Source organism: Scyliorhinus canicula, chromosome 6 (assembly GCF_902713615.1).
Source record: "Scyliorhinus canicula chromosome 6, sScyCan1.1, whole genome shotgun sequence".
NCBI classification, from domain to species: Eukaryota; Metazoa; Chordata; class Chondrichthyes; order Carcharhiniformes; family Scyliorhinidae; genus Scyliorhinus; species Scyliorhinus canicula.
This window is the reverse complement of record NC_052151.1, coordinates 106,827,092-106,843,604: the sequence shown is the minus strand read 5'-3', so window position 1 is coordinate 106,843,604 and position 16,513 is coordinate 106,827,092. Positions and strand designations below refer to the sequence as shown.

At 42.3% G+C, this 16,513-nt stretch overlaps 1 protein-coding gene and 1 long non-coding RNA gene across 5 annotated transcripts in view; one reads left to right on the top strand and one right to left on the bottom strand.

The window, feature by feature from the left end:
• LOC119967375 (A-kinase anchor protein 7-like) overlaps positions 1 to 16,513 on the bottom strand; it is a 292,631-nt gene that overhangs the window by 259,198 nt on the left and 16,920 nt on the right. For 2 of the 4 annotated variants that reach the window (XR_005460970.1, XM_038799864.1), the window contains exons 2-4: positions 15,386 to 15,541; positions 11,589 to 11,729; positions 2,638 to 2,774 (exon numbers count right to left, since the gene is read on the bottom strand). Coding sequence is in view for 2 of the 4 variants with exons in the window: in XM_038799864.1 (XP_038655792.1) it covers positions 2,638 to 2,708 (71 nt within the window). In the remaining 2 variants the exon portion in view is untranslated. Of the gene's footprint in view, positions 1 to 2,637; positions 2,775 to 11,152; positions 11,489 to 11,588; positions 11,730 to 15,385; positions 15,542 to 16,513 lie in introns of those variants that run through there. The other 2 variants (XM_038799863.1, XR_005460971.1) reach the window with 2 other exon arrangements.
• LOC119967377 lies at positions 4,457 to 10,929 on the top strand. The gene is made up of 2 exons (XR_005460972.1): positions 4,457 to 4,543; positions 10,610 to 10,929. It is a non-coding gene; the product is annotated as an uncharacterized LOC119967377 (long non-coding RNA).

Genomic DNA, 16,513 nt, shown 5'->3' with positions numbered 1-16,513 from the left:
TCACATTAAATAAAAGTTCTTAAAAATTCTGTGTCTAATGTAACTTATTTTTATCTATTCCTTCGTGGGATTTGGCAGAGTTGGTAAGGCCATCATTAACTGTCCATCCCTAATGCCCTTGAACTTGATTGGCTTACAATGCCATTTCTGAACACAGTTGCTGTGGGTCTGTCATCATGTGTAGACCAGACCAGGTAAAGATGGCAGATTTCCCATAGAATCACAAAAGTGCAGGAGAAGGTCATTTGGCCCATTGAGTCTGCATTGACCCTTCAAAAGAGCACTTCACCTAGGCCCACTCCCCAGCCCCATCCCCGCACACCCACCTGACAACACATCCCATTTCCTTGGGGCAACACAGTGGCACCAGGGTCCCAGGTTCGATTCCAGCCTTGGGTCACTGTGCGGAGTCTGCACATTCTCCCAGTGTCTGCGTGGGTTTCCTCCGGGTTCCTCCCACAGTCCTAAGATGTGCAGGTTAGGTGGATTGGACATACTAAATTACCCTTAGTGTCCAAAAAAAGTTAGATGGGGTTATTGGGTTATGGGGATAGGGTGGAAGTGAGGGCTTAAAGTGGGCTGGTGCAGACCCAATGTGCCGAATGGCCTCCTCCTGCACTTGTATGTTCCAGTAAAGGACATCAGGGAACCGCTTGGGTTTTTAAGGCAATCAATTACTATTTCAAGCTGTCATGTTGGGATTTAAGCCTATGTCACCAGAGTATTAGCTTGGGCCTTTGGATTACCAGTCCAACAACATAATCATCTCACCCTATGCTATAAAATATATTAAAAACATCAGAAAGTATATAGTCCAAGCTTCAATGAGGATGTTCTTTTAAAAAGGTTTGAAAATTACTGCTTCATGGCTTTCATGAAAATGTGGTTTAATGTGGAGAGATCCTCGAGTTAAGTGTAATTGGATGGTACTGAAACCTGCTCAGCTTGGGGAAACAGATCTGTTTGGGGTTTTAGGGTGCTAATAGCCACAGAAACCAAGGGGAAATAGTGCTAATTGCAATCCCCACAGAGAACAAAAGGTGTGAACGGCCAAAAGCAGAGAAACTAACATCAGAGGGTAAACTGTGACATATGTAGATGTGGGGGAGGGGAAGGGGGAAGCAAAGAGGAGAAAGGGTAAGGAAGGTGGATAAGATGGATAGGGGCGGGGGATGGGGGAGTTTAAATATATATTAAGAAACCCAAGAAAGAAAGAAATGGTAAATAACAGTTACAATGAAATAGGATGAAAACAAATGGGTCGAGGTGGGGTAGAGCTAATCATCTGAAGTTGTTGAATACGACGTTGAGACCAGAAGGCTGTAACGTCCCAAACCGGAAGATGAGACGTTGTTCCTCCAGTTTGCGTTGAGCTTCACTGGAACATTGCAGCAGGCCTCACGGTAGCATGGTGGTTAGCATCAATGCTTCACAGCTCCAGGGTCCCAGGTTCGATTCCCGGCTGGGTCACTGTCTGTGTGGAGTCTGCACGTCCTCCCAGTGTGTGCGTGGGTTTCCTCCGGGTGCTCCGGTTTCCTCCCACAGTCCAAAGATGTGCGGGTTAGGTGGATTGGCCATGCTAAATTGCCCATAGTGTAAGGTTAATGGGGGGTTTGTTGGGATACGGGTTACGTGGGTTTAAGTAGGGTGATCATTGCTCGGCACAACATCGAGGGCCGAAGGGCCTGTTCTGTGCTGTACTGTTCTATGTTCTATGTTCTATGTGGGCATGGGAACAGGGTCTTTTGTTAAAATAGCAAGCAATGGGAAGGTCAGGGTCCTGAATATGCAGACCGAAGGTGCTCAGCAAAGCGATCATCCAGTCTGCATTTGGTCTCTCCAATGTAGGGGAGACCACATTGGAGCAAATAATGCAATAGACCAGATTGAAAGAGGTACAAGTGAAATGCTGCTTAACCTGGAATGAGCGTTCTGGGCCTGGGATGTTAAGCATGGAAGGGGTAAAGGCCTGCCCCTTTTGTTCTCTCTGGGGACTGCTATTAGCACGCTTTCCCCTCGGTTTCCATGGCTATCAGCACCCCGTTTCCCTGGGTTTCTGTAGCTGTGACTCATCTTTCATTCTCACTCCACAATATAAATATTTCCCACTTTCTCTGTCTTTTAGCTTTGACAAAGGGTCATCTGGACTCGAAATGTTAGCTCTTTTCTCTCCCTATAGACGCTGCCAGACCTGCTGAGATTTGCCAGCATTTTCTCTTTCATTTCAGATTTTATGAGGCGGGCATAGATCAGCCATGATCCTATTGAATGGAGGGGCAGGCTTGAAGGGCCTGGTGGTCTACTCCTGCTTCAATTTCTTGTGTTGTGTTCAGAAACTCAGAGATGGAGCAAATAATTTCAACGACTTCCATTCTCCCCCGCCTCCCCGCCCCCAAGAGTGGGATACGTAGTCAAGCAATTTTCCCAGGAATAGTGTGCAGCTTGGAAAAGGAAGGAAACAATTAAATGGAAAAGTACAGTACTGAATAGCCATTTTAGAAGACTCCAAGGGTCATTACAGCACAGAAGGGGGCCATTTGCCCATTAGTACAACTAATTCCAAAAAATGCATCACAACTAAATTTTATTGCCTACTTTAGCATTCATTGCAAGGAGTTCTTGCAAGAAATTACTCACCTGTTCACTTCCATTTCATTTGCAAGGTACATCACAAGAATGGTGACATGAAGACAGGGTAAGGGTATCATGGCCTTGGAGAGTCTCTCATCCGTCTGGACCGCAATGTCTTGCACAGCCTTGATGCCATCTACAATCTTAAGTATTTACGGAATTTGTTTTTGAAAACATTATCCAGTAAAAATAAATTTACAGCAATGTACAATAAAAATAAGCTGCACATAGTAATAAATTACCGACTGAGAAACTTTAGTTTTCATTCAAGTTCGACTAACAGCTAACATGCAAGTGAATGATTGTAGAGGAAAAACAATTATCGGGAATCTCAAATAATGCTAAGAGGGTTTCTTGTCTCATCAGTGTCACGGAACATTCTAGCTGCCTCAGAAATGGAGGCAATTGGCAATATAGCCCATCGGGTCTTCAATGACTATCCGAAAGAGCACTCTACCTAGGGCCATACACCTCCACACACACACCTCCACACACACACACCTCCACACACCTACACACCTCCACACACCTACACACCTCCACACACCTACACACCTCCACACACCTACACACACACACACCATCCCCGTAATCCCACATACTGATTATGACCAATCCACCCAACCTGCACATCTTTGGACTGGTGGAGGATATCGGAGCACCCAGAGGAAACCCACGTAGACACGGGGAGAATGTGCAAACATCACACAGCCAGTCACTCAAGGCTGGAATCGAACCCAGGTCCCTGGGGCTGAGAGGCAGCAGTGCTAATCACTGTGCCGCACCTTTTACAATGTTTTAACTTTTTAAAATGTAAATTTAAAGTACCCAATTATTTTTTCCAATTCAGGGGCAATTTAGCGTGGCCAATCCTACACATCTTTGGGGTGTGGGGGTGGGACTCACGCAAACACAGCCAGAATATGCATACTCCACACGGTCAGTGACCGGGAGTCGGAATCAAACCGGGTCCTCAGTGCCGTGAGGCAGCAGTGCTAACCACTGCACCACATCTTTTACAATGTTTTAACTTAACTTGAGCAATTATACATTTACCAAAGCACATAAGGCAGTTTTTCTCCAAGCATCTTGGGTTATCAAGACAGAGCATATTTTGATACATTTTCATTCTGTTCCCTCTCCAAAACAATCAAAGTAAAGAGTCAATTTTTCATTTGAAGAGATTGCAACATTCCCGAAAGGAGGCGATGGGGTATTTTTTTTTCCGCCTTTATATGTATCAAATGTTTTGCAGAGCAAAGTATTCTTTGAGGACAAAAACCATTTGGATATGTACATGAGTTTGCCTGCAGAGGGAGCTAGCTAACAATTACTTATTGTATGCTCAGCTGGAGACTCTGAATAGCCATTATAAGCATCATTAATGATCTTGTTTTTCAGTTGGAATGAATGTACCGGAACTTGTGACTAGTATTCACAGAATGTACAAGCTTAGTGAATTTATTAGTTTAATGATTATTCTTAAGAAACCATTAAATAATTATACAAACACTGCATACAATAATCTTACAATATGAACAGATGTGCAGCCAAACAGGATAAGTGAATCTATGCTGCTTCAAATTGAAAATATGACTAAATTATGAAAAAACAAAATTAAAATGCTAGACTAGACTATGGGTTCTAAGGTCAGCGTGATTTGGCCTGAGCTTCATAATTGGTTACAGAGGCAACATTCCACAGAGTTTAACAGGCATTCTTTTTTCATTATTTCAAAGCATTATGCAGATTATTATAGAATGCTGTGGATCCGAATCAAATGCTGTAAAAGCCTTCCAAGATAACAAGTGGTTAACCATCTCAGGCCATTATCTTCAGTTCCAGCCAATGTTCGGTCTAATATTTTCCATACACGGACGGAATAAGTTTTGTTGTGTGCACCAATATCAAGGTAATGTGAAAAGGTTACTGTAGGTATGAAAAAAAAGGAAGAATACCATCCCCATGTCACTGACACCATAACATGCCAGTCAGCAAGTTACTAGATCTACCCAATTCAATTTTAAATTTACCATGGAGACCTGCAAGTTATGTTCAATATGGTAGTGTACATGACAGAGGTATTTGTTAGTTTTTATTTTGCAGCTTGCATTTTAGTCATTTGACAGGATAAAAATTGAATTGATAGCGATAGCACAAGACAAGAACCTTTTGTTTCAATTTGACAAACTCGGAATAAAAAGAGCCTTTTAAATTGATAAAAAAATGTAGGAAAGCAATTTTTTTCCCCGCTTTATTGAGTGTTTTTTTTAATGTGAAACATCCATGAATAGTGAGAAAAGCAGCTCAGTAATTTCTTCACGTCAACAGACTTAATTAGACGGAGGTAAAGTTTCTCTTTGGAGGGGCAAACAATGTTGTAGTGAAGTGAGGATGGAATCTCGGGAGAAAGACAGTGGAGGTAGTTTTTGAGGAAATAGTGACATTTATTCCACCTATAAATTTTTAGATCAAAAAATCAATGAATTGTGAAGTAATTAAGTGATTCACCATTTTTAAAGTAAAGTCTCTCAAAGCACACCAAAATGAATTGGGGAGAGGTAGTGTTTGGAAGTATACGCACTTTAAAATTCCCATGATATAACCTCAAGTACGTTTGCATTATGGGCAGCACGGGAGCACAGTGGTTAGCTTTATTGCTTCACAGCGCCAGGACCCAGGTTCCATTCCAGGCTTGTGCGGAGTCTGCACGTTCTCCCATGTCTGCGTGGGTTTCCTCCAGGTACACTGGTTTCCTCCCACAAGTCCCGAAAGACGTGCTCGTTAGGTGAATTGGACATTCTGAATTCTCTCTCTGCGTACCCAAACAGGCACCGGAGTGTAGCAACTAGGGGATTTCCACAGTAACTTCACTGCAGTGTTAATGTAAGCCTACTTGTGACACTAATAAAGATTATTATTATTGTTTGGAACTGTGGACCAGGAATAAGTCTCTTGACAAATTCGCTAGAAATATCCTTACTTTGTTAATGTGTTGAATGTCTAAATACCTAAAGTACTTCAAGTACTGAAACCGGCAAGTCCACGGACCAGGTGCTGGAAGGTGATATTATAGCGGGCACCAATGTTTCTTTTTCGACTGGCACACACAAGATGGGATGAATGGCCTCTTTTTGTGCCGTAACATTTCTACGGTTCCATAATTAGTGCATTTTACTGCCTCCTTTGCTGTCTTGAGAGTATTTCAATGTGATTGGTTGCTTAAGGACATCAGTGTTGTTGGACACCTGGAAGTCCCCTTGGCTTGGCACCAGACTGAAACTAATGTCTTGGAAGGAGGGAAATGCATGCCAGAGAGCTCGAGATCTTTGTGGGCTGCTTTCTTCAAAGTCAGTGGCAAGCACCATTGTTGACTGCGAAGTCTGAGCCATTGCTTTATCCCTTTAAAATCCACTCTTTTTAATCACCACCTACGATATCGGCCAATCTGCTTCTAGATTTCTTGTCAATAACATTTTTCAACCTGCTAGCAGTGGATGAAAAAAACAAAGCCTGCTTATCAGGTAGGGCTCCTCACAGCAAAATTGAACTCAAACTGCAGAGGGTCACAGGTACAAACCCATGTCCTATAGTGCATATAGAACTCCCAAAGATCACACAAATTCCAGCTTCATATTTATTCTCCATAGTGTCAAAACCTCAATGCTGTTCCAGGTCATTCCTTTCTTGGAGGCCCGAAACAACCCAGGTCATGAACAATAGACTCAATATTTCAAATGGGTGGTGCTTTTCCAACATAACTTTGCAATAAATCACTGAAATGTTTCCCCATTTTTAGATTAGCCAGTGAAACGGAGAATGGTTACGGAACAGAATGAGGCCATTTGGCCTGTTGTGTCTCTTACAGCTCTCAGCAAGAGCATCTCCCTACAGCACACAGGGACAATAGAAAAAAAGACACTTAAAGCTATAGAAGCATTTGGAAAAGAATAGTCATGAACCAGAGGGGCATAGAGTATAAGAACTGGCAAGTCATGCTACAGATGTATAGAACCTTGGTATGGCTACAGTTGAATATTGCGCACAACTCTGGTTGCCACACTACCAGAAGGATGTGGAGGCTTTGGAGAGGGTTCAGAGGAGTTTTAACAGGATGTTGTCTGGTCTGGAGGGTGTTAGCCATGTGGAGAGGCTGAATAGACTTGGATTGTTTTCATTAGAACAACGGAAGTTAAAGGGCGACCTGATAGAGGTCTGCAAGATTATGATGGGCATGGATAGAGTGGATGGGCAGGCACTCTTTCCCAGGATGGGGGGGGCATAGGTTTAAGGTCAGTGCAGAAGGAGGCCATTTGGCCCATCGAGTCTTCACCCTACCCAAGCTCACACCTCCACCCAATCCCAGTAACCCCACTTAACCTTTTTGGTCACCAAGGACAATTTAGCATGACCAATCCACTTAACCCACACATCTTTGGACTGTGGGAGAAATCCGGAGCACCCGGAGGAACCCATGCAGACACGGGGAGAACGTGCAGACTCCGCACAGACAGTGAGCCAAGCCAGGAAGCAAACCTGGGACCCTGGCGCTGTGAAGCAAATGTGCTAACCACTATGCTACCTGAGTGGTTAGCCCTCTGAGGCAAGGACTCTGCGGAAATTGTCAAGAAGTTTAATCTTCCATTGGGTAATTACAAGGAGTCTGGATCCCTCACTTCCCAGAACAGTTACCCAGGAAACGTTGGAAGGATCAAAACTAGATCTAACTCCAGGGAGCTATACCACTGACTCCCCAAACTCTCTCCCCACTGCCACCTCCAGCTTATCTTCCCACCAACCAAGCAACTACCCTGCTTACCACCGGACTACCCACCCCAGGTCCTAACTGCCCGCCCAAATCTCAGACTAATCCGCCACCCTCGACTACCCAGATACCCACCTGACTGTGACTCGCTGCCCCTCTCCCACCAATTATCCCCTGACCCACCCGACCCATCCCCCAACTACCCTTCCACACCCCCCCCCCCCCCCCCCCCCCCCCCGGACTACCTTCTTACCCCAACTACCCTATCCTTCGCATCTATCCCTCATACCCTGACTACCCAATCAATGAATCAACTATCCCCCCAGCCCACCACCCCAAATCTAACGAACCACCCCTCCCCCACAACAACTCGACTTCACCCCATGGTCACCCGCTCCACCTGCTCCATTACTGCTTAACACAGCAGCTTGTCAAAATGGTTCTGGGACATTTAAACTGACCAATATAAAGCAGGTGGTGCTGTAAAAAGCGCCCATGAATTGGCTCCCCCCCACACCCACCCAGAGTCCCTACAATCAAAGGGAAGGACACCACGGGAAGGGACGCACCACAGTTCCCAGGAAACTTGGTTCCAAAGTCTGGGAAGGAAATATGGAGTTCCAGTCGGAGGTAAGTAAATAACAGTGGAGCAACAATCCAACCGTGATTGCCTCTCCATGGAAGATTCAGCCCAAAGAGATAATCATGCAAAAGAACAGCAATTTGTGGAAAGAAAGACGTGAACCCTCAGTTTTCAGTCATCACAAATCATCGATGATTTACACTGCTACACTATCGTTAACAACGCAGTCACTCTCCCGGGATTAAAGAAGTTGCTGGATTTGCCCTATAAATACAAATTTATCCTGCCATAAAGTTAGGTTGTTATTTATTGATGGAAACTCCCTTTTAGTGCCAAGTTTATGTTTCAGGAATGCCACTCAAAAGGTCCAAAAAGGAATCACATGAAACAGTAGACTCCCAATTCTGCAGGTTACAAACCATAAGCATTGGTCAAATTAGATTTTTTCTTCTACCTCCATCTTAGTCTATTATTTCTTCCGCTCTCTTCCTGTACCTAACTTGACTCAGTCACACTGTATCCTTCTCCCCTGTTGCTTTGTTGTCTAACCTTTTGTCTCTTTTTTACCAAGCTTCCAGATATCATTACTAGCTTACACTTCCAACTAAAGGTGGTGCAACTTTTTTCAAACTGAAGGGTGAAGGGGGGAAAAAAAATCTAACAAATGGGGCATGGTATGAGATGCTACAGCACATCTGAGGCCATAATTGAGAAGGAAAGGAAGGTAGACAGACAATCATGCTTTAATGGGATCTTTTTTTCTGAGCTATTTCTTCATCATCCGTTGCTTCTGGTGGAGCTTGATGGACAGAGAGGAGTAGATGAGCCAGTGGTCTGTCCAGCAGTCATCTGCACTGGTCATTGCTTTGGTGATGATGGCATCCTTTTGGTCTTGAAACTGGACGATGATAATGTGCCAATGTGTCTTTTTGGTACATCAGTGATGGCCAAGCTGGTGTTCCATATTTGGCGAGCAGGAGAACTCCATTGAAGTTGCAATTCCAATTCCTTCCTTTCCGGTGTTGGCAGTCTTTTTCAACTCCAGCATTGAAGTCCCAAGGAGGATGATCTTATCTTCTTTCGGAATGCAGGAGGAATAGGGCATAACAATCCATGACTGCTGCCTACTGGTTCTCGGCAAGTTGCAGACGGAGAATCATGAGGCGGTCGCTGATGCTGTCAGGGAGTTCAGAGAGTTGGTTGATGAGTTTGTTTTGGTGGCAAACCCACTCCATGCCTCCTGGGCTGATCCTCGGGTTTTCCTGTCCAGGAGATGCAATCACCACCTTCTTCCCTCAGATTCCCTTTGCCCGTTCATCAGGTCTCTTGCAAGGCAGCAACTTCAATGTCAAAGTGCCTGAGTTCACGAGCAACAAGCAGAGTTCTCCGTTCCGATCAATTGTTTTGCTTGTTATCCATGAAGGTTTGTGCATTTCAGGTTCCGAAATGGAGTTTCATTTCTGAGCACAGGTAGATGAGCCTGCTGTATGCCAGCTAGGTTTGAGATGGAACAGACTATATTTAGGGTACCTCTTCTAGCCCTTTCCCCATGCAGGATGAGCAAAGTGGATCCTGAAGAGAGCTGCCCAGTCGTGAATAAAGCTGGCGAAACACTCTCCTGTTCACATTCCATGTGGTAAATATATGGAACGAGCTGCCTGGGGAAATGGTGGGAGCAGGTACGATAGTGGCATTTAAGGGACATCTAGACAAATATATGAATAGGGTGGGAATGGAAGGATACGGACGCTAAGTGCTGACGGTTTTAGTTTGGGCAGATACCATGGTCGGTACAGGCTTGGAGGGCCTAAGGGCCTGTTCCTGTGCTGTACTGTTCTTTGTTCAAGAGCACGACTGAATCCAACTCCAGGGCCTAATGAATGAAAATCGCTTATTGTCACGAGTAGGCTTCAAATGAAGTTACTGTGAAAAGCCCCTAGTCGCCACATTCCGGCACCTGTTCGGGGAGGCTGGTACGGGAATTGAACCCGTGCTGCTGGCCTTGGTCTGCTTTACAAGCCAGCTATTTAGCCCACTATGCTAAACCAGCCCCCATGTGCTGATCTGAAGCTAGTGACTTCCAGATCTCACCGTCTTGTCCCCATCACCTCTCTCCAATCACCACAGGACTTGTTTGTGTAGGGAGTGTGCTAGTTTCCTAGAGATAGACAACTTGTGTGGGACATCTTTTAACGTGGGAATGCCACCCATCGCAGCCAATGAATCATACGAGTATCTTCTGCCTGATCTGCCATTGAGGACTTGCTTTGGATTATGTTTTGTTTGGTTCCTCCTCTCCACTTGACCCTGCCAAGAGATTAAGACTCCCAATGTCATCGCTCTCAGGATCACTGGAATGCTCAAGTCTCTCCACCACGACAAGGTAGCAATCTTGTGACTTCAGTATAACTAGATTTTAAACGTCTTACTAACTTCATAATTACTGATAAATAGCCTCACTGGCACAGAAAAATTAATTTTATATATTTGTTGAATGTTAGAATATCCCACTGTGAAGAAATTCCACATACTTTTAAAATACCAAATTTTAAAAATTATATTTTAAACTTAATCTTATCTGTAAATACCAATCACTTATTTCACTACCTATAATTTTTTTAAAATAACAGTGAAGGGATGCCGTGCTTTTTTAAAAACTTTCTGGTTTGCTGCCTGTGAGAACACACTGTGACTGGCTGCTAACCCACTTGATGACATCCCTGTTGATAGATGTTGGAGATTCCCTCGACTTGACGCCAGAAACAAGCTGACATCGGGAAAGGGACGTCTGAACCACAGAAATTGCTGGATCTTTGCTGGGAGCTCTCTTCAAAATCAGCAGCAAGTACTGTTGCTTTTTCACTCACTGCAAAATTCACTGTCTTGTTCAAGATGAATGTAAGTGCATGCTCAAACTTACTGCAGAAAATAAACCATGTTCAAAATCAGAGTACGGCCATTTTCCTCTTTTGATCTACTCCACCTGTGAGCTGCACGAGTAAGTCAAAATGCCGTGTGTAACAGGCCTGAAAGGGTTTTTTTCCTCTGTAATATGTTTACTGCACTAAAATAGCTTAGAAATTGGTTAAACCTCTTTTAAAGGTTTGACATTCAAAATGTTGTAAAATCAACAACTTATGGACATCTGCTATTAATTGCAAACATCAATTAGTGGTAAAATTTTAATGTGATTGTTAACATTCATATCCATGAGGGGAACACTGAAGAAACGAGAAACAAATATGAAGAATTCACTAAGTAATAGTGGTCTGGTGATAAGACTGGACATGAATGAATTCCTCAGAATCAAGGAATGTGCATGACTGGAACAGACCATTATGGGTTACGTGGCCAATCCCAAAGTTCAGAAAATGCGATGAACTAAACTATCGCAATCCAGCTATACAAGATGATATGATCGCTATCAGCTGTTCCCTTCTAAATTTAAGCATTGAACTCTTTGTGAAATAATGCAATTTAAGTGATAAGAGCTTGCTTCCAAAGACACACTGTTGGAGAGAATGGAATAGTTCTGATTAGTTAATGTGTTTAAATTTACATATCTTTTGTAACAAGTTAGGTCTGGAATACAAACAGAAAATGGTTTACCTTTGGGTTTGTTATTGGGATAGATACAAAGTAATTGGGATGAGCCTTTTTCTTTTTTTTTTCGACCTATATCTTCTTCGTTCTCACCACCTGAAGTACGCTTTCTCTTTTTCTTTGAAATCTTTTCAGAGGCTGTAGTGACTGCAAAAAAACAAAAACAATTACAAATGGCAGAATGTCTGAAACTGTACTCTAGTCCGAGCTAAATTTCTGCAGATAAAAACGTTGACATTGGGGATAACCCACAAGTCAACACAAACCACTTCACTGGATGCTGAAACAAGGATATATTTTAAACGTTCAATATTGCTGAACTCCATTGCTTTCCCTTTGCCCGTTTGGGCCTAATATTTTCTCATAAGCTAACATGTATTAAAAATACTTTTGTCAATTTGTACATGTGCAAAAGATGATATCAAGCCAAACTGACTGGAAACTCTGTCAGTGTACAGTGATACTGTATTTATTCATCTTTATTTTACCATACTTTTTTTTTTAAAAGATTCAAATGCAAATTTACAATGTATAGGTTCTTAACTTTGGCTGCTCAGGCATAATTTAAAGGAAGAATTGTAAAGGAAAAAGTTAAGGGAAAAATACAAAAAAAAACATTTTAACCAGTGTCAAATGCACCACCCCCTGATCCTGCCTTCCCCCATTTCCCTTGATCCCTTTAACCCAAGAGCTTTATCTAATTCCTTCTTGAAATGACACAATGTTTTGGCCGCAACTATTTTCTGTGGTAATGAGTTCCACAGACTCTGGCATGAGAATACTATCTCAGTTGACAGTTCATGACAGTATTGAGTGACTGCCACTCTTGTCAGTGATGGTGTCTTGTCAAATTAGACATGAATCCAAGGCTTGTATGCCTCTCAAATGGGACGTTAAAAAAAAATCCCATGGTACTAATGAAGAGTTCTTCCTGTGTCCTGACCAACATCCATCCTTCAAAAAACTTCACTGAAACAGATTTCTGGGTCTTTTGTTGGACTTCACTTTAAAAGTCTGGATGCTACTTTTGCTTCAGGTTCGCAGGTCTATCAATTTGGGATGCACCGAGGGTGCAATAGGCACAAAACAAATGCACATTTTTACTATCTTAATTATTAATTCCTACCTCTCTTATATGAACACTTTACACTTAAACTAAACAATGAGAGTGTTCATTCTCAGGTCAGCCTGCTGCTTTTCTGTTGATTTATTTGCTACTCAACTGCCATGAAAGGGTTTCCCCTGAGCCTATTCCAAATTCATATTATAACTCATGAAAGATAACCTTACAGTCTGGAGGCAAAATGATCACCAGCAGCTAATAGAAACAATGGTCACTGTTGGTGTTGAATACCCTGGCAAATAAGAAAGGATAAAGCACCTGCATTTACTTTGTATCTTTCAAAAGCACCTCACAGCCAATTTAGTATAGAATTAGCACTGTAGCACAAGTGGATAGCACTGTGGCTTCACAGCGCCAGGGTCCCAGGTTCGATTCCCGGCTTGGGTCACTGTCTGCGCGGAGTCTGTACATTCTCCCCGTGTCTGCGTGGGTTTCCTCCGGGTGCTCCGGTTTCCTCCCACAGTCCAAAGATATGCAGGTTAGGTGGATTGGCCATGCTAAATTTCCCTTAGTGTCCAAAAAGGTTAGAAGGAGTTATTGGGTTATGGGGATAAGGTGGAAGTGAGAGCTTAAGTGGGTCGGTGCATACTCGATGGGCCGAATGGCCTCCTTCTGCACTGTATGTTCTATGTTCTATACATGCAAAGAGACTACTTCTTTTTTCACTTTTCAGCTAGTGGACTGAATACTAAGACCATCTGTACTGGTCAATTAGATTTTACATTTGTGACCTGTATCGTCTTTTTCTGGAATCAGAAATGACCACAGCTATTTAAAAAAACTACCGTTATGGATGTTGCTTTGAACAATTGTATATAAACAGTTTAGTATTGTTCCTCAACATTAGTGCTCTGAATCCACCCTGCAATACAAATTTCAGAATAAGTCCCCAGAGGGCACTTTATTGCACAAACCCCTTGAAGCAACAAAAAAAAATAAGCATGAGTGGACAGATTAGCTGAAAGGATAGGCATCAAGGAGATCAGCTCCATAGCAGTGAAAATGTGAGTTTTTTAAAAAAGTTTATAATGTATATGATGGCTAATCTCAAGCTTTTCCTTGCTTTTCTCCATTGAAAATGGAGAGTATAATTTGTAACTGCAATCAACAAAACAGAACCAATAGGCAGCACAGTGACACAGTGGTTAGCACAGGTTCCATTCTAGGCCTGGGTCACTGTTGATGTGGAGTTTCCACATTCTCCTCATGTCTGTATGGGTTTCACCCCATAACCTAAAGATGTGCCTGGTAGGTAGATTGGCCACGCCAAATTGATCCTTAATTGAAAAAAAGAATTGTGTACTCTAAATTTTTTTATTTTTTTTTTAAACAGAACAGAACCCATATTACCCATGTCTATGTACAGCAATTTTTAATGAGTCCTCTAAATTCAATTATATAATTGGGCTGATGCAAAATTGTCAGTCATACTCTCCCTTAAATTAAAGTACTCAATTATAATTCACATGATCACATCTATTGTCATCGAGACCTGACAGCTTATCTGGAAACAATTTGTACAATAATAGCCTGGATTTTGCCATCAGGAGGAAAAGAATGGTGTTTGCCTTTTATCATGCTCCCTATAGATATCTTTGTGGGATTTTCTGGCTGCCTGAAACAATGCTACCCACTTTGCTGGGGTCAGAGACCCATGTGAACACAAGGGGCTAGATTCTCCGCCCCGCCACATGTCTGTTTCAGCACACCGGCTGGTCAATGGGGTTTCCCATTGTGGGGCAGCCCCACGCTGTCGGGAAACCCCCGGGCTGCCGGCAAAATGGAGCATCCCGCCAGTGGAGAATCCAGCCCAGAGTGGCTCTTCAATCAATCCGAATGGAATGAAGCGTCCTTGTTGAGACATGCAAAGTCTGAACCAGGAAGCAAAAATTTTTAAATTTGTTGTAAAATCATTGTCAGAAAGGAAAGTGAGGAGAAAGAAAGATAGATGGAATTTTGAAGGAGAGGTGAGAGAAGAAAAAGATTAAAATTCTACTTTATCAAATCTCTAGTAATTATTAAAATATGATGGAATGAGATTCTACATTTGTAAAAGTTAATTGTCAGTGCCAGGGAAGTTGTTTGTCAGTAAATATTTTAAAATTCACTTGCAGTTGAATGAGCAAGTGTCAACTTTGGCTGATGCGTTTAGTGAGTAACCAGTGAGCAAGGAGCACAACTTCACAGCCTTGCGTGGTTCAATATCGAGCAGCAGGGCTAACTTCCAGATTGGCACATTTTACTGTGTATGTGCAGATGCCAAAGGATTCTGTCCAGTTTACTCCAAAGAATTGGTGACCACCGATAGATTCACCATTATTCTTACGGCAAAACCCAGGCCGTTGTTCCCTAGACCACGATTAGCATGCAAAAAAAGAAACAAAGAAGAGTACAGCACAGGAACAGGCCCTTTGACACTCCAAGCCTGCACCTATCATGTTGCCTGTCTAAACTAAAACTTTCTGCACTTCCGAGGTCTGTATCACCCTATTGATGTATTTACCAAGATGCCTCCTAAACGTCGCTATTGTATCTGCTTCCTCCACCTCCCCGGCAGTAAGTTTCAGGCACTCGCCACCCTCTGTGTAAAAAAAACTTGCCTCGAACATCTCCTCTAAACTTTGCTCCTCTCACCTTAAAACTATGCCCCTTAAACTGTACCATTAAATACAAAACTTACATCCATACTCTGCCCTGATTTCTGCTTGTGGAAACGGAAGTTCTGCCAGTAGACTATTGATTTCATTCTTTGTAGCGAATGCATTTTTCTTCCTTTGTCTTGGCTTCAGCCTTTTTTTTTCCGTTCCCACTGTTTTATGTGTTCCTTCAGGAACATCTATGCAAAAGTAAAAGCCATTAATAAGAAGTGCACACCATAAGAATATCATAACATTTAATAAGAATATTTGTATAAAATCAATCTGATTGAAAGAAGAACAAGGCCAAAGGAACCACTAATCCTTGGCCATCTAGATTACAAATGAGAAATTATGACAGTGATTTACATAACGTACAGGTTTTTGTAGGTGGCAACCAGGGCAGTTTATTTTATGGTCGATCGACGCAGTGATTACTCTGTAAACCAGAGCATTCCCAGACGATACTGCATTCAGTTCAATGAAAACAATGTAGAAATATTCATTATATTCATTAGGGGATGAGTTTTAAATTGTGAATTTCTTTAGTCATATTCAAAAGTATATATAAAGTAACTTTTCAGACATTACACAATACATAGATATTTTCTGTGGTGTAACTTGTAAAGGTTTTATAATACAACATTGGGATTAATGTTATTCACATTTCTGTTTTTATTGTTGGAAAACGTTTCAATGTTGAGGTTCCATTTCCCTCCCCACTCAGGTTGGGTTAGAAAATCCCACGGTACTGTCAGAATAAGAGCACAGGTGAACGGAGAGTTCTGCCTGTGTCCTCAATCAGAATCACTACAGAAGCAATTAGGTCATTTATCTCATAGCTATTTGCGGGACCTTGCCCTGCACAAAACCGGCTGACGTATTTGTCTGTCGACAATTGACTACATTTCAAAAGTACATCAAGTTTTGTCAAGCACTTTGGGATCTGCTGAGGATATTAAAGAGATTCTAGAAATGCAAGTTCTTTATTTCACTAACTGTATAAAATGGGCATTTTATTTGGCTTTGTATTCGGTACTGAACCATAAAATGCTACTGGGTCAAAATAATGGATTTGTTTCTTGCAATATTGAGAAAGAGTACAATTAAAACATTCTGGAGTTGTTTTACTCCTGAAAATCCATTAGCCCAAACAGCAGCCTAGAATGTGC